The sequence below is a fragment of the Mangifera indica genome, chromosome 5 (assembly GCF_011075055.1).
Source record: "Mangifera indica cultivar Alphonso chromosome 5, CATAS_Mindica_2.1, whole genome shotgun sequence".
Classification (NCBI taxonomy): Eukaryota; Viridiplantae; Streptophyta; class Magnoliopsida; order Sapindales; family Anacardiaceae; genus Mangifera; species Mangifera indica.
Genome location: NC_058141.1, coordinates 12,269,131 through 12,290,900, shown reverse-complemented (window position 1 = coordinate 12,290,900; position 21,770 = coordinate 12,269,131). Strand labels below are relative to the sequence as shown.

The following is a 21,770-nucleotide window of genomic DNA, read 5'->3' as shown; positions in this document are numbered from 1 at the left end:
CGTTAAATCAATTCATGATCTTTTCGTAAATTAAATTGAAATCAATGAATTGATTGAAATTAAAAAGAAGAATATAGGAATGTGGAATAAGAGGAAAAAGGGTGAAATAGACTAAAGTTTGAAACCAATAAAAGAGGAAGAAGAGGATGAAGGGAAGTTGAAAGAAAATACCCAAAATTTTATGCTATTTAAAGATTTATTTTTTATTTTTTATGAATTTAAAATTATATAATAATTTAAATATATCTCAATACAGATAAATTGATAATTAATTTTATGTCACTTCGATAAAAAAAGGTGTTACTTTTTTCATGCACGAGTGAAAAAGTGTAGCCAATTCTTCGTGGGAAAACGTACTTTCCTCTTTTGAAAAAAGTGCATAGGACATAGACTCCTTTACTTAAACTTTTAATCACATCAATTGATTTATTTTTAATTTTAATCAGATCAAACAACCACTACAATTGCGCATTATAATAATTTTGCATGTAACCCAAATGCCCGTCCTTTTGTATAATCATGACATTTACTTTGCCCACAAATGAATTTATGTTACAATATTTAGTTTCTGTTCTTCATATTTCCTCGGCATCATCTCTTTCACATCAACTCCTCTTGGTCTTCAAGCGACCGTCTTCGAGCCCTAAGATTGAGCTCCAGACTCTGAGGTAAAGGAGGCGTTCTTCCCTTGCGGAACAAAACAGCTAGGGCCCTCATTTTTTGGCACAGATCAAATACCTGCAGCAGCAAGTTAATTGAAACTATAAGAGGCAAATACTTAAATAGGCAATTTCAAAGTTCGGCTCCAGAGCTTACTGATGAGGCTTCTATCTCTGCAACACCTTCACAACCTTTACCCCCTCCCTGCAGCAAGTCACAATATCGAACAGCTTCATTCTCATCTTCGAATACCTGCACCATGCATAGAGCCTTGAATGAAAAAACAAAAGAGGAAGCACAATCACCCTGAAAAATAGAACCACAAAACTCAAAACCAGCTGTAGAACTATCATACCAGAAGGTGGAATATGAACTAAAAGATGAGATTTTTTGTTGAGGGTGGATGACTGGGAGTAGAAGTGGATGGTTATTGATTACTGTGCTAACTCTTAAATTTCAACCAGTATACAATTACACATCCCTTTTGTGGTAATTGGAAAATTTATAGCAAAAAAGAGTGTGGTAAATACCAAAATTGAAGAAACTTGTTTACCATTCTAAATAAAGATGGTACTATAAATTGATTTGTACTAAAAGCAAAGAGCAGATATAAGCCAAAACTTACAAGCACTCCCTCCCTGACATCCTCCACAAGCATCTGGAACTTTGTTCCACTTCTGGACTGTTTAGATTGATTGCCAATTTCGGACCTCAACTTTCCTCCTTTGGAAAACAATAACCTGAGCTCCCTTTCAACTTCACTGTTTACAAAAGTAAAACCTAAGCGAGAGAATTGACAATTATTGACAAGAACTCAAGAAGATACCATATAGAACCAAATCTAACCTCCGATTCCTTCGAGTTTTCATTGTGCATAACTGGTTTTCGTGCTGCGTTAATACATATACAGGTTTTGAAGCTTCCCTCCATGGGTTTGCATCTAGAACTGGATAATGAAACAAGTAAAAAAATTATGCATCTTGTTAAGGAAGCAAGATTGAGATAATATATCAATTATCAATGAACCGAATGCCTTGACATAGCACAACAGATGACATTGCAAATCTCAATTAAAAAAAAAAACCTACAACTATAAATGATAACCATCACCAAATTTAAAGGCTGTAAATACCCAAATTGCACCAAGAAACACAGGTTGAGCCACACATTCAAAGCACTAAAAAGAGAGGACAAAACAGGACAAAAATGAATAATATATTCAACCAGCCTTAAAGATTGAGTTTTAAGAGAATACGCAAGATTACAGACATCTATGATGGTTCATTACATATTTATACTTTTAAACCATGCATATTATATTGCATTGAGACTGAACTGTTAAGAGCTACCAAGTATAAAAAATTGCCACGTTCAAGTTAAGAGGGATGATGCTTTCTGCTGAGTCCATCCCAAAGAATTAATAATAAATCAGGGCAAAACAGATTGTTCCTAAAAAATATTACAGAAGTAACAAAACCTCTTAGCCCAAATGTCACAGGAGTAACAAAATCTCTTAGCCCAGATGTCATAGGAATAACAAATCTCTCAGCCCAAATGTCATAGGAGTAACAAAAATACAAAATCTCTTGGATCAAGTCACAGGAGTAACTCCAAACAGAACATCTAAGCAAAGTAAATGTCTGACTATTCACATCAAACAAAGTTATTAAAGTATAATAATCACAAAGTAATGGTAAATTGAATGATATATACTATTCAACAACCATACATTTCCATATTACCAATCTAATATTACGTTGACATTGCACCTTATCAAAACCCAAGATCTTAGATAACATTTCAGAAACTGGTATCTCGACAAATAATATATTCCTGAAGTATACGCATGAAAATTAATATATTCCGAGAGTACTAACAATGCACAAAACAATCAAGAAGGAAGTACACGCTAAACTGACCAGTAACGTGACGAATAACACGTCATGGCCTTTGCTGAAATACAATTCAAAAAAGCAACAGTGGAACATTTCTAGGTCATTGGCAGGGGACTATTAAGGTGAGGGCTCCGCAAAGCAAATAATTTAATCTCAGTAGTTAACAATAAGTATTAACAATCAAGAATCCAATTTGCAATCAAAAGAAACAAAAAATTAAAAAAATGAAAATGAAAATTAGAGAGTACCATCATAGCTACTGGTGTCAAAAGTCTGGTGTAAATGTCTGCGCATATCATAAGCACGGGAAGATACTCGCTTCACAAACTCGTTAGAACTCCCAGGAATGGTTCCGTCCAAGTGAAGGGCTCTCTCAATTTCTCGGTTGCCTTCATCATCATCTTTGTTTCCCGTGCTGGCTTTACAGTAGAGTTGCGGAAATCTACTAGTACGCCGTCCGGCCAAGGAAGAGGGGAGAGCAGAAAAACGAATCTGAGTAGTGCAAGAAGAGAAGCGAAGACGGAGGGGATTACTGGGAGGGAGAACTATGGACGGGGAGACAGATGAGAGTGAATCCATGGTATGCCGATTTGGTGCAGCTACCTAACAAACTATGATCACTCACTGGGAACTTTTTTTTTCAAATTTAAACAAACACGTGGTGTGTGGGGAAAAAAATGGAGAAATTCTCGGCGTGAAAGGCTGGGAAAGAAGAAGGAAACTTGGTTTTGATTGCTGGACCTGGATATTTTGTGCGGTGGGATGGGGATCTTGAAGAGCTATAATTTGGGCAGTGAGAAACCGACGGGTCAAACTTGGAGCCGCACAAAATTAAATGCTGAGAAGAGAATAACGCTAATACGATCACGCGGTGGCTTCTCCACGTGTAGCTGCCCGGGGTGTTCCTATGATCTTGCCCACCCATCCATTCCATCCCATCCCATCCCATCCCGCCGTTGAAAATCCCCTTTGATCTCGCTCACACAGTAGCATTCTTCCACTCTCTTTGATTCTTTCACCTGATTGATTCAATCTCTCAACTGAACCAAGTCTATGGGGGATAAAATTTTATCAGATAGGTAAGCAAATGAGGCGGTAAATTCAAATGCAGTTAAAATTTACAAAAATCCAATTTTAGAAAGAGACATTTCAACGGCTCGATTCACCCATCATAAAAGGCTCAAAACCCAGTTTCAAACTCCCACATTGAGAGAAACATCAGCACTTCACCTAATTTTTTTGATCAACAAAATTCAGCTTTATCTCATATTTTCTTTTATTTGGCAACATAATTTTCAAAATTAATATTAATAAATTTAAAACTAATAATTAAATTTAAAAATTAATAAAATATTTTGTTGATTTCATTAATTTTATCAAAACTCGTTTAATTCTATTAAACTTAATTAAACTCAAATAAGCTCGAATTAAATTTAATTTGAAGCTATTTATAGTTTGAAATAGTTAGAGAATTGATGTAAAAAAAAGAGAGAGGAAGAAACAAATACTTGAGCCACATGCAAGTAACCCGACTCAAAATTTTACTTTGTAAGCCAAGAGAGTAGGCTTTGAAAGAAAAAGCCTCAAAGATACAAGAGAAATCTGATTTGAAATAACTAAATGTGTGCAACTAAAATTTGACAAACCTATACTGCGTGATCCCATCCCAGACAAAATACAGACAGCCAAAATCAAAATGTGACATGAATCTCTACAGCACTTGGGATCGCTTTGGAAAAACTTGCCTGTACTTGTAACCCATGAAGATTTTGACATTACTCAAGCCAAAATAGAGCACCTCATTATCATATCAAGTCAGTCCGCTGACAGAATTGCTGAGTCTGCAATATACAACCTGTACATACATATGCAAAACAAATGCAATTTGTATAGGCTAATTGAACCCTCCTGCTACAGAGAAGCCTAGAGAACTACAATGTTCTCAGAGAAATCTAACTTCAATAGAAGCAGTGAAGATAAGACACACTCACCAAAAAGTAAAGGGGCATCTTGAGATTAACCAACCCATCAAAACCCCTCACCATGTTGATTTCCTTCTTTCACGCCCCATTTGCCTCAAGACGTCACAGCAAGTATTAATATTAATCATTGGTGATCCTTGCCATAATCTAATGAATATCCAAGTACAGAGGCACTGAAGCAAAAAAAAAGTTAACACAGCAATCATGGGTGTGAACTGTTAAGAACAATCAACAACTGATTGATTCAGGTACCCGGTGCACTGTACGCTATGTTAACATCCTATTCTAGAACCTTGAGAGGCCAAGGTTTCACTTGATGGAAATGAAGTCATTTGATCAGACCCCAAATCTCCACCGGTTTCACTTTGCCTATTTTGTGACTGTTCTGAATCTTGATCAGGGAACACCTTAGATTGCAAAGATGGAACAATGTTATTCACGTGTAGCAATGTAAGTTCCCATAAGTTATCTCCTCCTAACGTACTTCTCTGTTGAAGCGCTCCTTTTGTCTTCATGGCAAGCAAAGTATTCTTAAGGAGATGGAACTATTTCCAGAAGCTTCTCACTTCTTTTACCTAACTTTTACCTTCATATATTTTTCCATTCGGCCGAGGACTCCCGGCCAAAGTTTGCAGAATGTTGACAATTGTGAGAGGTCCTGGAGCAACTGTAAAAACACTTTTGACAGTAGCCTCACGGCTAAGATAAGTGTGCCTTCCATGTTTCGGTAGTCCTTTCGGGATTGTCCCCGAGCTGTTTCGAGCAAGTCATCAAGCATTGTGAATGTTACCATATCAAAATACTGTAGCTCCAAACCATGAGGAAGGTGGATCTCATCTACTCCCGTCAAGCACTTCTGCAATGATAGAAGAGCATGGTTTCTAACATCTTCTCTCTGATCCAAACAAACTTTTCTGAGTCCTTGCACAAGTCTTAGCCATATATCCCCTATATCCTGAGAAAATTTTGCAGCTTCATCCTCTCCCATTGTTTCCTTGGCCTCATGCCTCCTTCTTGCTAAGCAATCAACATAATCAGCCATTAGATCTAGCGCACGCACAGATCGCTTTGCCTGTCCGACAAGAGATTCGGCAAACTGCCTTGAGGCAAACACAAAAAACATAATTTACTGGCACCAACAGCGCATCAAATCCAGCTTAGAAGCTTCTGGGTGCCGTGCAGTGATGAAAAGTAGAGATGTAATTGTGCACTCATAAATCAAGAGTATTTTCTTCATATATCTCAAAAGAATTTCAACCCAAACTCCCCACATTGAGTCTCATTCCATTTACCCCTCAACCCATGCAAATATGGGCATTTGACTTTCTACTGCTTTTATGCATATACAAATTTACATGTCGAATTCGTATCCCCCATAAAGGCCTACAGCGAACTCTGGGCCATCAAGTTTGTCAAGTACAATACAGTAGACATTCATGTAAAATTCATTAATGCCAGCATATGGTGGTATTGTGCTACTGCATTCAATTTCTTTTCTTTTTCCCTTGAAACATGCCATAAGAAGTACAAGAGGAAGAAGTCGGTCAGAGACAGACCACACGACTCAATAGGAATAATCAGAATAAATTAATTCTAGGGCCAATATTACCTCAAATGATATCATAAAATATTCGAACTTTTTTTGAAATTGAGGTCAAAATCTCTTCAACCCATGGCCATTGAAGCATTGGTGCAAAATCATACCTGGCGGTTTAAACAATTAAACAAATTTGCGAGAGGAACAAAAGAAATAACCAGAGAACAAGAATGGCAAAATTAAGCTGCAAAAAAATTTAAAAAACAATCTGACCAACCCAATTAAAATCAGTTCTAAAATGTAAAATTCAAGCTAGTCCAAAGCAAAGAAAAATGTTGGTTTAAATGCTCAACGAAAGCAAACAACACAATGACACATGTTCAAATCTTAATAGAGCACCACCCATTTAAAAACCAACAGAAAATCAGTCGTATTTTAATAAAATTAAGTATACATATTTTGTATGTATGATATAAACATATAAATAATATATTATTATATAATTAGATGATTTTAAATTAAAAATAAAATAATTTTTAATTATATAATAATATATTATATATATATTTAAATTATATATTTAAAATATGTGCATATATAATTATTTTTTATTGTTTACTTTTCTCTAATTTAAAGATTTATTCGGGGCCAAGGTCTACGGATATGAAACCTTGTCTCTCGCCCGAAGTCAATTTTGGTGGGAACGATAATTGATTTCCTGCAGAAATTTGGACTCTTTTATTTCGAATGGGGCTCACCTGAAAACAATTCATGACTTGGGGTTCCTTGCGTTGGAGGGAGTGACGCTAGCATAAATGGCGCTATTGCGCCGTGCTTACGCCTATTTTCTACACCTTTTTCACCTTTATCTTCTGCTCATCGTTTCCCAGGAGGTAACTGCTAATCAGGAGCCTTAATATGTTGAGATTGGCAGATAATTAAACTCCATTAATGCTCGTATATAATTCGTATATTGGCCTTAGTTTTCCATCCCAAGTACATATATATAGCCTGTAATGGCCTAGCCAGGTAGTCATCAGTCAAAGTTCCAGCCTTCGAGACCTGGCTGGTTAATGTTCTACCACAAAGTTTCAAAGGCTGGAAACAAAACACACAGATTATTAGAAATAAGCTTAGATTTTTTAGGCCAGAAGAAATATTTAGGGAACTGAATTGAAGCATATAGTCTTTTCATTAATGAAGAAAACAACTCTAGAAATAGCCATCATCACAACTTTATAGTCGGTTGGTTGGTGATTGTAGTCTAAGCAATTCATCAGTGAGGATATTTAAGAAACTTGGCTTAAAGATGAAGAATGAAGGTGATAAGAAAGGTCGAGTTATCAATCTGATGTATTTTTGTCATATGTTGAAAATTTCATAACAAAAAGTTAGAGTGGACGACAGTGGGAATGATGTGGTCCAAATCTTGAAAATCCAAGGCTCTACACTAATGCTATTGTCCCATCGTCACATTCCAACAATGTTTATCCTTAAAATATATAAATGGGAACCCACCTTCCCAAGTGCTTCAATGGCCCATCTTTCAATCCCCACTGCCATTGATTATGTTCACAAAAGATGAGGCAAAAAGGAGGGTTTCAAGTAGCAACGGATTCAATCAAATTTGTCTTAATACATTCATAATCATCCCATTTCTGGAATAGCATGCACCATCCGTTCATGGAGGGCTTCTTTGTAGCTCAGTGGCACAGATGAAGCTTAATGAAGGTTTTTTTCAATATTAAATTGTGCTTGTCCTTAACCTGTACTCTAGTGTTGTGATTTGCTGATGCTTTTCTCCATGTCTTCCACTTCAATATATTATGAAATATTATATTATGTCTGCAGAACTGTGTCTCAATAAATCCAACATGCGTAAATTGATGTTAAAAATATTCGACACTAGTGTTAAAATCAAAGTTTTTGAACAAAATTTGACCAATTAACACAAGAAAGTTCAATCACCATCAGCAAAAATATACACTTCCTTTTGAAGAAATTTAAGCCTCTCTCTCCTCATTTGACTTCAACAGACTTTTAAGAACAGGGCCAAAGAAAAAGCCTGGAATAGGCTTATATTTGCCATGTAGTCAATGGATGATAAAGGGAATGCAGCAGTATTCCTAACTTAACCCATATGCTTATTTACAGTAGACTGCAAAAAATTCCCAAGTAGTCTGTAACTTTCCCCTTCATTGACTTGGCCTTTTTAACTTTCTTCTAAGGCAGGCTCAGTGACTTACTTTTCCCCCTGAATTTTACCTCCAAGACCATCATACCTCCTTAATAAGAATCAGAAACTAGACATAAAGAACCGCAGCAACTAAAACCCAAACGTTTTTCTCTCTCTCTGCGATAACTACAGTTCTAAAAAGGTTAACAGCCTTCCCTTTGATATGATAAGTTTGAACTTTTCTCTTTCTCTCACACATGCTCATACCTTCTGAGTCTACCTCACTCTTGCTTCTTTCTTAATCAAGTTATGGAAGAAACAGACGACCCCAATGCAAACAAGAAATGCACCACCAAGACAACCAGTTTCAGAGGCAGAACCAATCCTTACAAGCATCAGTATCAGCATCAACTGTTTCAATACTCTAATCATATTGGATTCCGGAACCAAAACCAGAACTATCCAAGTTATTACCCTGCCCTGCTTCCTTTACCTTCTCCTATACCTTTACAGCTAGCTCTAAGTCCACCTCTCCTGCAAAACCATAGTTTTAGATCAAAAACCCATATCCACAAACCTTCATGTAAGCTCAATAATCCTCCTCTTGCTACCTCTTCTGATACCCAACTCCCAGTTGTTACAATTTCACCAGGTACTCAAATTTATATAAAGTTCCAGAACCATATCTTTCCTTTGATTCTTTCTTTTGTTCATATCATTCTTCTTACCATGCCTGTTTCTATTGAATGCATGGATGGTTTTAGCTTGAAGTTCTCCAGAAACAGAATGTCATAAATACATAGAAGCATAGGATTCTATGAACTTAATGAGAAGAATCTCATGTTTACTTTCCTTTTTCTTTTTTTTAAGCAGGTTGGTTCTGTTATTTGCTTTTTGTAAGCTGCTTCAGCTGTATTCTTATTTCATTAGTCTGTGTGTGATCCATAGAATTTCTGTCTTGTCCCAAAAAGGATTCTGGAGATGAAGTGTTTCTCCATCTCTCAAATAGGATTTTTTTTTTTTAAGTCTCTCTTTCTATCACTCTGCGTTTTAGGTTCTTTTTTTTTTTCCTTGAGCATGTCAATATAAGAAGTCCGAGTCTTCATCAATAAGGAGAATCCTATGTATTGACTGTTCTGATTTATGAATCTCAAGTATTTTGAATGTGTTTGAATCTGTGTTAGCTATTGGTATGTAACCAGTATTATCTGGAATTACAATTTCAATATATATCCACTTGTAGGAGTTCAACTCTGTCACTCACCACTTGTTTCAACGTATGCAAACAGCTCCAGAGCCTGAGGAGGTTCAAAGGAGAAGCAAAGTAGCCCCAAGAGATGATGGAAGGAGGATGATGGGTGCCAAACCACAAGCACTAGTACCTACAAAGAGACCAGACTCAGGTGGTGTAGAAGGGCCAGTTATCTCTCTCCTTGCCAATCATTTCCTTGTCAAATTTGATCCATCACAGCGAATTTTCCATTATAATGTCGAAATGTCTCCTAATGCTTCCAAGGAGGTCGCCCGAATGATCAAACAAAAACTGGTAGAGAACAACTCGGCTGTTCTCTGTGGCGCTGATCCTGCATATGATGGCAGAAAGAATCTTTACAGCGCAGTTGAATTCCAAAATGATAGGCTTGAATTTTTCATAAGCCTCCCAATACCATCTATCAAGTCACGTTTGCCATATGGGGAATTCAATGATCCTAAGCAAAAGCAAAAACAGCTTAAGCATTTTAGAATAAATATCAAACTAGTATCAAAGTTTGATGGGAAGGAGTTGAGTAGTTATTTGAGCAAAGAAGGTGATGACTGGATCCCACTTCCTCAGGATTATCTCCATGCTTTGGATGTTGTCTTGAGGGATAGTCCAAGTGAGAAGTGTATACCTGTGGGAAGATCACTCTATTCGAGTTCAATGGAAGGGACTAAAGACATTGGAGGAGGAGTTGTTGGATTGAGAGGATTCTTTCAGAGCCTTAGACCAACTCAGCAAGGACTGGCTCTCAATGTGGATTCTTCTGTGAGTGCTTTCCATGAAAGCATTGGAGTAATTCCATACTTGCAGAAGCGTCTCAAGTTCCTGAAAGACCTTCATCAAACGAAGACAAGGTGCTTGAGTGGTGATGAGAAGAGAGAAGTGGAGAAGGCGCTAAGGAACATCAGAGTCTTTGTTTGCCACAGAGAAACTGTTCAGAGATACCGTGTTTATGGATTGACAGAGGAAGCTACTGAAAACCTCTGGTTTCCAGACAGGGATGGGGGGAATATAAGGCTTGTGAGTTACTTCAAGGATCACTACAACTATAATATACAATTTCGAAACCTGCCTTGTTTGCAAATAAGTAGGAGCAAACCATGTTATCTTCCTATGGAGCTTTGTATGATTTGTGAAGGCCAGAAGTTTCTTGCAAAGCTTTCTGACGATCAAACAGCAAGAATACTAAAGATGGGTTGCCAAAGACCAAAAGAACGAAAAGCCATTATAGATAGAGTAATGCAGGGACCTGTTGGTCCGAGGTAACTTGATTATTACCAATTGATTTTTTATTAAAAAACATCCTGGATGTTGATCTTTAGTGTTTGATTGTCACTAAGTAAAATTTTAGATTTGCCTGTAACTTTTTCTTAGAATTTAGAATTTATATTGACAGTGGCAACAGAGGAAAAGAATTCAAACTCCATGTCTCAAGGGAAATGACAAGATTAAATGGGAGAATTCTTCAACCTCCTAAGCTAAAGCTCGGTGATGGCGGCCACATAAGAGATATAATTCCTTCACGCTATGATCGTCAGTGGAACTTTCTTGACAGTCATGTCTTTGAAGGAACCAGAATTGAAAGATGGTCACTGATAAGTTTCGGTGGCACCCCTGATCAGAAGGCCAGCATTCCAAAGTTTATAAATCAGCTATCTCAAAGGTGTGAGCAATTGGGCATCTTTCTTAACGAAAACACGATTTGCAGCCCTCAGTTTGAATCAACCCAAGTCCTTAACAATGTCTCTCTCTTGGAATCTAAACTCAAGAAAATAAATGAAGCTGCCTTGAACAATCTCCAGCTACTGATATGTATAATGGAGCGAAAGCACAAAGGATACGCAGATTTGAAGCGAATAGCAGAAACAAGTGTTGGGGTTGTAAGCCAGTGTTGCTTGTACTCCAACCTTGGCAAGTTGAGTTCACAGTTTCTAGCAAATTTGGCTCTCAAGATCAATGCTAAAGTTGGTGGATGCACAGTAGCTTTGTACAACTCATTACCCTCACAAATACCTCGACTTTTTCAGCTTGATGAGCCAGTGATCTTTATGGGTGCAGATGTTACTCATCCCCACCCACTAGATGATGTTAGTCCCTCTGTTGCTGCTGTGGTTGGTAGCATGAACTGGCCAGGAGCAAACAAATATGTGTCAAGGATGAGGTCCCAAACACATCGACAAGAAATTATCCAAGACCTTGGCGCAATGGTTGGAGAATTGCTAGATGACTTTTACCATGAAGAAAACAAACTGCCCAAGAGAATAATCTTCTTCAGAGATGGGGTGAGTGAAACTCAATTTTATAAGGTGCTTCAAGAGGAATTGCAATCCATTAAAGAAGGTTGTTCAAAATTTCCTGGTTATAATCCTCCCATTACATTTGTAGTGGTACAAAAGAGACATCACACAAGGTTGTTTCCATATAATAGCTATCCATCTTCAACTCAAAACCAGCTTTCCAATGACAACATTCCCCCAGGGACGGTTGTAGATACTGTGATAACTCACCCCAAGGAATTTGATTTCTATCTTTGTAGTCATTGGGGGGCGAAGGGAACAAGCAGGCCAACTCATTACCATATCCTGTGGGATGAAAACAATTTCACTTCTGATGAACTACAGAAGTTGGTTTACAATCTCTGCTATACATTTGTGAGATGCACCAAACCTGTTTCCTTGGTGCCTCCTGCTTATTATGCCCACCTGGCTGCATATCGGGGCAGACTTTACCTTGAGCGATTCGAGTCTTCAACCTTCATGGGAAGTGCTTCCACCATCTGTCGAGCTGCCCCTCCAAAGGCAACGCCTCTTCCCAAACTTAGAGAGAATGTTAAGAAGCTAATGTTCTATTGCTAATTGTTCTTGCACCAACTTTGCATGCCTATAATTGTTTGTACGCTTTGAAATGCATGTAATTAGAGTAACTTGGAAGAAGTTGATCACTATCAAAGAGTAGATATATAATTGAAGGCCTAACTAAACCAAGCAAATAGATTAAATCTCCCTAAGGTAAGCAAGATTAAAAAAAAAAAACATCTTAATTAGATTGTTGGATATGATTTTATAAGCAAATAATAAGTGGGAAAGGTTTTTAAAGTTTTCACAGCAGGTTAATCAAGAGTATAGTTTTGATACGAGACCGGGACTTTGGACCCAGCACTCAATTGCCTTGTCCACAAAACTGAAAGAGGTTGGTTTTGGTTCTGAAATAAACTTTATGGAAGGCATGAAATGAAGGAAAAGTTGTGACAGCGTGCAAATAGTCACTGAAAAGAAAAGAAGAACAGGCAGAAAGACCGAGATGGGATGTAGGCCAGGGCAGTTTTGGGACCATAAAAGGGCGTTGAAAAATCTGATTAAACGATTGAAAATCCCATATCACTATATCTGTCAGCTCATATATACCTATATCCATGTCCATGCATGCAAAAAGACAGAGATGAGTTGCCACTCAGAAGCAAAAGAAAACAATAAATAAAGCCACTTTAGTGTTGATTGAATAGTACATTTGAACAGAAACTTAAAGCCAGCTGTGGCTGTTTGATTAGAAACAACAAGTGGAGATAGAAAGAACATGTGAAAAAGTGCTAATAAAATTTATATATTTATTTGTATGCAGAGAAGAAAGAAAGAAGATAGAAACAAACAAGAGAAGAGCCCAGAGGAGTTGACTGGCAAGTTCTCTCCTTTGTAATTGTTTTTGTTATATTTTTATTTAAATTTTGATAAATCTTTAAAAGAGGTAAATTCTTTTACTTTTTATTATTATTATTGTTGTTATGTAAATTTCTTGTTAATTTAAATTTTTGATTTATCCTTTTTACTTTTTAAAAATTACGAGTTTAAGTTGTTTTCCAACTCTTTTTGGTGAAGGCTTGATTCCCTTTTTTTTTTAATTAATATATTTTTCTACTTTAGAAATAATAATAATAATAATAAAAGCCAAGAAAAAGATGGGATTTGAAGTAAAAGGGAATGAATGAATCGACTTCCCCTTTTGTCTCTTGAGCTTTGTTTTGTTTTCTCTCTTTCTCTCTCTTGCCCAATTTATTCATATAACAATTAATAATTAATAATTTTTTTTCTGAATTTGAATCAGAAACAGTTTCTTTCAACTCGTACACGCTGAGAGCCACAAGACAAGACACAAAGTCCGAGATAAAAACGTGGGTTTGAACAGTACGTAGGGACCACTTCCTTACGTGGTGTTTGATTTTTCTTTCATCCTCTCATGAATGATTTTAAAATAATCGCATCTGTGATATCGGTCATTTTACTGCTTTGTAATTAATTGATTTAATTAGGTATTTATTTAATTTATTATCACATTATTATATATTTTTAAATAATATTAAATATTTATTATATTTTTATATAAAATATTATTTTAAATATATTAATTAAATAATTAATAATTTGTTATATAAATAAAAAATTTTAAATTTTAAATAGTTAATTCACTTCAACAAATTTATTCAATTTGATCAAGTTTTAAATAAATTAATATTGAATTAAATTATAAGTTAATTTATGATTTAAATGATTAAATCGATTAATTTATTCTAATTTTAAAAATATTATTCCGTGAGAAGATAATATTTAAATTTCTAAATTAATATTGAAGTTTATAATCCATTCTCTAACTAGAATTATGTATTAATATTGAAGTTTATAAACTCTATAAAAAAGATAATATTATATATTTAAAAATGAGTAATTTTAATAAGATTAAATTAAATTATTTTAATTTAATTTGAAATTTTTTAAAATTATTTTTAATTTAATTTAAAAAATCTTTCAAATCTATAATCTCATAAAATAATAGATATAAAAATTATTATATAAATAATCCCACGATTATCAAGGAAGAAATATTGGTGAGGTTTGGAGATTCCTTGTGTCGGTAGGGCTATACTCTACTGTAATGCTGTTATACAGTAACGTCAGAATCAACGTCAGATCAACCGTTAACTCAAGGGCTAGAGAGAATCTGCTGAGATAGAGAGGTGTCTAATAGGATTGAGGTGACTTTAGAACTCTACTTTCAGGTGGAATCAATGTCAATGCCTGCCTGCCTACTCTTTGTAACATCAATCTTTCTCTTCACAAATTCGTTTGGTTTGTGGGTTTTCCCCCTCAACTGAGAGGGCTTCAGGTCTTCAATAAATCAAGAATCAAAGGAACAGCTGTGCTACTGCTGTCTATCAAACCTAACATTGACACCTGACAACTGTTGTTGATGAAACCCCACACGGGTTCTTTCAAAGAATGCCCCAACCATGGCAAACCAGGACATCAGTTTTTGTTTGCTAAAGGATGAAGAAGTGGCCCCGTAAGTAAACAGAAGCCTGACTCCACAATTTAACGTAGCAAAGTCATAGGAGTGTTCTTTTGTACATCCCTCTTATGTTTTCTGGAAAAAATTCAATCCTTGTGTATGGGTCTCAAGGAAACTAAAGAATGAAGTGGGTCAACCAAAAACCCAAAACTTAAATGAGGCAACATTTGGTCAACCTTTCTTTATGACTTGGATCCAAGTCAATTGCAATTTTACTTTCATCTTAGTAATTAGGTGAAAGAACAAATTGTAAAACAGAAGATAAAACCTTTGGATCAACAAATCAAACCTCCACTTTTGGATCAATGACATGTTTTACTTTCGTCAAAAAGTGAAAATGATACAGGACAGTAAAACAACATAAATACACATTTCTATTCTACATATCCTAAAAAACTGGCTCCTCTGCAATCCCCTCCGCCGGGCAGTTGGAGTAACTCACGAATTTCTTCCAAAACCTGAACCCCGTTATTAACATGATTATTAGAAGTAAACCAAGTCGAGATTAGAAGAAGATACACTTGTTCATATAACCTTTTTTTGCTGGGATCATGAGGGATACAACACATAGCAACATGGGTTATCTGTCAGTTTTCTTCCATTTTTTTAGAAATTCAAGAGGTATACTAAAATGGTCATTAAGCTATCCTATAATATAAAGATTCCATATCTTAAGCCACAATAGATGATTATCAGTCCTTGATGTACTTTAGCCCACAAATGAAAGAATGTTGAATTTTACAACTTCATGTGACTAAAATGAACCAATCTTCGTTAATATTTCCAGGGTCAAAGCTTTCTATTGATAATGTGGCTAGATGATGGTGCTTTCAATCTTACAATGCTATCATCAACCCTCTCATTTGTGCTCAGTGTTAATGAGAATATTACTCCAGTTCGTTGACCTTTGTACGATTCTAGAAGGAACACGGTCACTGTCTTCCCCACCAGATGCTTCATATCCATCACTAGTAGACCTAGATAGAGGAAATCCCTTCTGTGCAGACATAACACCACCAGCAGATAGACCTGTCAGCCGCCTTGACTCTTCAGCTCCGGATGAGGAGACCCGGAATGGATGAATGCCTGGAGAGTCTAAACTACTTTCAGGAGAAGAAGCAACAACACCAGCTGAGCTTGACATTGCTTGGCTTGTTTGGAAAGCACTCCTTGCTTCAAGCTGTAGAGGGGCTAAATTATTTGAAGCCTCAGTGAAACCTTTTTCAACAGCCTTAGCTGAAAGCTTTGAAATCACTGATAGGGGCTCCATAGGTAGGTCAGCAGGGAGGCGCACCCGCTTACTGGCTCTCCTTCTGTTATCTGGCCTTGGGACCATACGACGGCTACTGCTTCCAAAGCTGCTTTCTGTTTCTAGCCCAAAAGGGGTTCCCCGCCTCACCACAGGTTGCAGGATTTTGGACTTCTTTCTTGCCTCTGCAGCAGCCTTCGAAACCTCCTCTGCATTTAGCCGTGCCAATGTCCAGGGACTAATCTTCACTGCTGGGTTCTTTTTCTTAATTGGTTCTTCTCCCATCTTTTTCCCCATCGAACTCACAGATGCAGTCTCTGGAGGTACAACATCAAACTGGAAGAAAGCAGAATTTGCAGTTGCATCAATAAAATTATAGCCATCAACAACATACTCCAGAATAGCAGAATTGTTCCGCTTAAGTTCACATAAGCACATAAAAAAGGAATAAATTTTAAATTTGAGTTTGATACCATTGAATGAGCTATTTTCTTTCTTATGGTTGATTGATTACATAAGAAAAAAACAGTGAAAATATTATCTCATTTGAGAAACCTCTTCTTGAACTTAAAATAGAGGAGCCACACTGCTGCAAAATGAACATCCAAATTTTACATATGGCTTTTCTATACAAAAAGTAGGTATATGCAGCAATGTCACCTAGAAGATTTGGCTATTTACATCACAAATGGGGCTAAAACATTTAAACCAAAAAGTAAGATTCTGACAAAAGCAATACATGATCAACGAAAAAGATAATTTGCTTGAAAATAAGCTTATAGGTTACCACTAAATCCCTAAAAAACAGTTGGTAAAAATTCAGACTGTTTTTATATGAAACAGAAAAAGGAATGGATTGAAATGACCTGATCTTCAAGAAACAAGTGAGGAGGTGTACACCATGCATGACGGTGGAATGCAGAGAACGAGCTTGCACTGCTCAATCCAGTAAGTGAGCTGGCAATAGACATTTGGGGACTCTGCTGGCCTCCAACTCCTTGTTGCTCTTGTTCCTGCTGCCTAAGAGCTATTATATAATCATAGGTGCTAATTCCCTGTGGAAAATATATAGAGATCACAAAATCAGCTCATTAACATTTCTACATGTCAAAATCACACAAGAAACTGTACTAGAAGAACAGAGCAGGTAAAAAATAAGAAATTACAAAAACGGGCTACTACCCTCAGTTAAGAGATAAAGGGGGGGAAAAAGAAAAAAGCACACAAACTATTACATAAAACAAGCAAAACTCACAACATAAACAGCACCCAAAGCAAAAGCCCGAATTTGAAGCCATTTCTATTTGAAGGCATTGAAATTACAAAAAGTTTTACTGATTTGAGTGCTGAAATAGAAACACGATGAGGACAGAGAAATAAGCAAGGTTACCTTCTTTATCAGTAGAATGTGAAAGAAGAACAGTTGAGCTAGCGGTAATGTAGCAATCATGGCCAAAATTGTGCATACTGCCTGTAATAAAGCACTATTTGATTTAATTAATATAGCATAACCAATCGAAGTAATTGCACTAAACTAAAAATGAAAGCATCAGTTGTATGGATCATTTTGCTCAGTTTGAACAAAAGCTGTTGAATATATGTAAGATTGAACAGCACTCAAGGCCCAGTGACTTTGTTTTAATACAAACACCAGTCATAGGATAAAACTCACCACCACAATAACAAAGGGAGCTAAAGAAAAACTGCTTCCTAACTTGGTGGAGATATCCATAGAGAAGCGCTTCCGCTCAAGAAAACAGCAGATTAGTACCAGGATTCCAGTCGACCATTGTAGAATAAGCTGCAATCTCAAGCCCAAGTTGGACAAACCATGTATACCTGTCAATAATCAATTAAAATGAAGATGACTAAAAATAAAGGCTTACACTGCTTTATCTTCAGATTCTGGCATGTCGCTTGGAGTAAGAAAAGCAATTAGGATTCACGGAACTATCCAAAGCTAGGAAAGGATAAAGAAAATGGCATTTGGTAGGGAAGCTACCAATTTAAGAGAAATAGAAGCAATGACTACCCCAAAACATGCAAGAATTTGGATAAGAAGCTATATTTAGTCCTGGAGATAATTGAAAGACCATGATAATATCACAAAGATTTCAGTGGACATTATGAATTATGAAACAGGCACTAAAACATTGTCAAAACCCCAACTACACATGGTGTCGGAAAAATCAGATTTTTTTTTCCAAACAATGATACCTATGAGTAACAGAAGAACAGGACATGATGGTTTAGAGCATGGACTATTTTAACGGAATATGTTAAGAGACAATGACCATTTGATAAATGGTTTGACTAAGGGAGACAATTTCAAGAAAAGCATAAGATGGAAACTTTGTTCTTACCAAGAGAAGAGCAGAAACCATTAGGGTGAAAAACTGTCGATAATTCCTTTTGCCTATACAATTGTTAAGCCACTGCAAAAACCAAAGACAAAAAGGACATTAGATCATAATCAAGGGAAAAAAAAACAAATAAGACATCCTATATACCCTGCAGTGATGATCAAAACAGTCTACACATTTGTCACAAACTCTACAGTGCTTGCTGCACTTGAATACCTGGCAATGACAATAATGATAATTATATTAGCTATGTCAAGTAAGAACGTTCTTCTATCAAGTAGTAACCATGTCATGCATAAACTGATAATGAAAAACAGGTCCTTAGCCTGCCTGACCTCTGCAGACAATGCCTGTAAACTTCAAAATGACTACAAAATGGAAATAAGAACCACTTGATAAGAGGTGGAAATTGCAATCCGTTTTAACTGTTTTCACATACCTCAACTTCACACAAGCTGCAATAATACATGCCATCTTCACTAATTTGCTGCTCAGAAGATTCACCACTAGAACCAGAGCAGTTGCAAATAAAAGCACAAGGTGTAAGAGCATATAACAGACAAGATGAATGATCTGAAGATTCTTTTATGTTTTCAATTTCAGAATTGCCGTCTTTTGAAGTTACATCTGCACCTGTCTCATCCTTTTCCAGAAGTTTTCCCCCAACTGTGGCAGTGCTTGCATCATTTATAGATGAAGTAGATTCACCACCCAGTTTAGAATCCTTTAGTCGGGCAGACTTTATGCTTTCTGGAATTTTGAGATATTTGTTGGACTTAAAAACTCCTGGATCGGCAGGATCAGCAGCTGCACACCAAATATATAGGCCGAAGACACAAGTAATCTAAATAAAAAACAGATAATCAGTGAAATTTCCTAGCAGGAAAGGTCATCTATACTACAGTAGAACATACAGAAAATTGCATGCATATAACTTAATTATCAAATATTATGTATATTGCGACTTGTGAATCATGCATTAATATAATCTAAGACATCCACCAATACAGTTCATAATTCAGTATTCAAGAACTGAAGAACTTCATATGCAGTCAAAACAAAAGCCTATTACCTATTTCCAATAGACAACCTAAAATAATGATTGAATCTCCTCCATAAAAAAAAAGTATATAGATTACCAAGTTGGAATAACTAGTCATAGGACTGTACCATAAATATGGCAGTTCCAAAAACAAGGACCGACATTTCAAGTCAACTACCAACGAGCTTCTACTCTCAAATTGACCAACCACAAATCTCTTTAAGATTTCAACAAGACTGAATTTCAACTGGTGCAACTACAATGCATAATTTTTGGTACACACTAAATTCTATGAAATGTAATACCAAAAGACTCTAAATGAAAATAAAGATAAAAATACTGAAAGTATGCCAGTAAAGATTACATATCCCACTACTTTATTCATTTTAAAACATGCACAAGAACAACACAACTTACATGTACATACTAATTTGCATTCCATATCATATAAGTTTCCAACTAAGGGATTATTTTATTCAAATAGAGAAAACTGTATTAGAACCATTTTTGAACATATATAACAGCTTATATCATACAATGAGTGAAATTGAGATGGCTTATAAGCTACAGTGAAAACAATTCCTCTTACACTAATGGGCCTCCAAGTATCTAAAATCCCAGCTATTGAAGAATAAGATTTGTCGGAAATCCCACATCGAATTAGAAATTCAAATAGTGTAGAAACAAAACCTCACAAAAGGTTCAATAGCTAAAAGACAAGCACCCCAGTTACCTTATCAGCTAAACTGACAGGTCAATGACATACTTCAGAGGATCTATAGATAAAATTGCAAATGACAAACATAATCCGGAAAGGAAAGCAACCCAAATTTGAGAAAAATTAAAACTAATATGCAGAGAAAGCATAGATCTCAATTCTTCAACCCTTTAAAAGATTAAACATATGCACGAAATATATAGGAAATGGCTCACAAGAGGAGTGTAGATTCCCATTATAATAAGCTGAAAAATCCTCTTCCCAACAAAAGGAGCAAAGAAAACATAGTAACCAAACCCCAAAGCCAGAAATACAGCAACGGCCACCACCTTCATAGACAGAAAATAACCCATCAAAATCCAAACTTCAACGAGTAAAAATGCTTAGAACTAACAAGTATCAAAGAATAATAGCAAAAAAAGAACTTACCTGAAGAGTGTGGTAAGGAAGTTGCCACCCATGTTTCCTCATTTCGCTTAAAAGTTGCACCTTGCAACCCAGAACAAGGAAATGCCAAAGAAAAAAAAACAACTTGGGTTTTATCTGAAACTTGTTTGTTTACTTTCCCTCATTTCCGGCAAAGAATGAAGAACACTCATTTCACTATGCTATCAAACAGACAAAATTTTTCAAAGACCATTTTTTCACGGGTCTATCCTATTCAAATAAAAAGAGAATAAAAAAGAAAATGAGAGATAAAACGAAATAAAGAGGATAAGAAAAATGGGACAGTTAGGGAACTTTGTCTTTTCATTAAATCAAACCCTCGGAAGTTTGAGAGATTTAAAAAAATAATAATAAAAATAAAGAGAAAACTGTACTAGTGATCTCGGTTTTGGGTTTTTCTGGTTTTTTTCTCCAGCTTTTCATTTGTGCAAGGATTTGTGTTTGTTTTTTGTGACTGTCAGAGAGAGAAGACCATTTTCAATTTTCTTTTCATGCCTATAATTACCTCTCAACCCAACTCAGCTTTTACTTTTTTCTTGTTTCTAGCGTTAACTTTTTCTCCGGGGCAAATCACGCCTCAGACTCACAGGCCAATCTAACCAACACACAGTTGTTTGGTTTCACTTTTTATGTTGCCATTTGACGCCGCCGACCAGCGTTCCTTTCTTAAATGCTTACTACATCTATGCGTTCAAAAAAATACTTATTTTTCTTGTAACATTTAATAAAAATATTATGAGGTTAACATACCAGAATTAGCAACATAACTCATTTTATAAACACCCTTTTGCTTTATCTTATTGTAAATTATGTTGTGGATAAGAGAAAAATAAGAATGCTAATGATAATCCACCCAAGGTAGATCTTGTTTTACAGTGATAGAATACTCTTCTCTTATGGAAAGAAATGGAACAGTGAGGAACAAATAGAGTGAACCCCACTCTCTTTAATGGCATTTTTCTTCTTCAAAGCTTCTGTTTCTATCATTACCAGAAGGGCAGGCTTTTTAGATGAAATGAAATGAAATCAGAATTCTCCAACTTGGGATATGCAAGAGAATTCCCCAACTTGCCACCACTATTGGACAAATACCTCCTGTATTA

The 21,770-nt window shown here is 36.0% G+C and overlaps 3 protein-coding genes across 3 annotated transcripts; 1 reads left to right on the top strand and 2 right to left on the bottom strand.

Moving 5' to 3' along the window:
* Positions 1–400: 400 nt before the first annotated feature.
* LOC123215410 lies at positions 401–3,420 on the bottom strand. Its single transcript, XM_044635481.1, has 5 exons — positions 2,804–3,420; positions 1,507–1,606; positions 1,286–1,421; positions 817–912; positions 401–738 (listed from the first exon to the last, which is right to left on the bottom strand). The coding sequence occupies exons 1-5, from the start codon at positions 3,132–3,134 to the stop codon at positions 601–603; spliced, it is 801 nt and encodes a 266-aa protein (XP_044491416.1). The 5' UTR covers positions 3,135–3,420; the 3' UTR covers positions 401–600.
* A 5,026-nt stretch (positions 3,421–8,446) lies between these two features.
* LOC123216051 (protein argonaute 7-like) lies at positions 8,447–12,452 on the top strand. The gene is made up of 3 exons (XM_044636406.1): positions 8,447–8,902; positions 9,540–10,773; positions 10,908–12,452. The coding sequence occupies exons 1-3, from the start codon at positions 8,560–8,562 to the stop codon at positions 12,364–12,366; spliced, it is 3,036 nt and encodes a 1,011-aa protein (XP_044492341.1). The 5' UTR covers positions 8,447–8,559; the 3' UTR covers positions 12,367–12,452.
* A 3,028-nt stretch (positions 12,453–15,480) lies between these two features.
* LOC123215494 (probable protein S-acyltransferase 22) lies at positions 15,481–21,335 on the bottom strand. The gene is made up of 9 exons (XM_044635611.1): positions 20,650–21,335; positions 20,436–20,549; positions 18,900–19,304; positions 18,608–18,676; positions 18,461–18,532; positions 17,770–17,898; positions 17,488–17,568; positions 16,964–17,152; positions 15,481–16,433 (listed from the first exon to the last, which is right to left on the bottom strand). The coding sequence occupies exons 1-9, from the start codon at positions 20,689–20,691 to the stop codon at positions 15,708–15,710; spliced, it is 1,827 nt and encodes a 608-aa protein (XP_044491546.1). The 5' UTR covers positions 20,692–21,335; the 3' UTR covers positions 15,481–15,707.
* Positions 21,336–21,770: the final 435 nt, after the last annotated feature.

Coding starts and splice junctions, on each gene's coding strand:
- LOC123215410 (XM_044635481.1), bottom strand. CDS start 3,134: ATGGATTCACTCTCATCTGTCTCCCCGTCCATAGTTCTCCCTCCCAGT. Junction 1,422..1,506: donor AAAACTCGAAGGAATCGGAG/GTTAGATTTGGT, acceptor TTTTGTAAACAG/TGAAGTTGAAAGGGAGCTCA. Junction 739..816: donor CAGAGATAGAAGCCTCATCA/GTAAGCTCTGGA, acceptor TTGCTGCTGCAG/GTATTTGATCTGTGCCAAAA.
- LOC123216051 (XM_044636406.1), top strand. CDS start 8,560: ATGGAAGAAACAGACGACCCCAATGCAAACAAGAAATGCACCACCAAG. Junction 8,903..9,539: donor AGTTGTTACAATTTCACCAG/GTACTCAAATTT, acceptor GTATGCAAACAG/CTCCAGAGCCTGAGGAGGTT. Junction 10,774..10,907: donor CAGGGACCTGTTGGTCCGAG/GTAACTTGATTA, acceptor TTATATTGACAG/TGGCAACAGAGGAAAAGAAT.
- LOC123215494 (XM_044635611.1), bottom strand. CDS start 20,691: ATGAGGAAACATGGGTGGCAACTTCCTTACCACACTCTTCAG. Junction 20,550..20,649: donor TTCCTTACCACACTCTTCAG/GTAAGTTCTTTT, acceptor CTGTCTATGAAG/GTGGTGGCCGTTGCTGTATT. Junction 17,899..18,460: donor TGGTTTCTGCTCTTCTCTTG/GTAAGAACAAAG, acceptor TTGAGATTGCAG/CTTATTCTACAATGGTCGAC.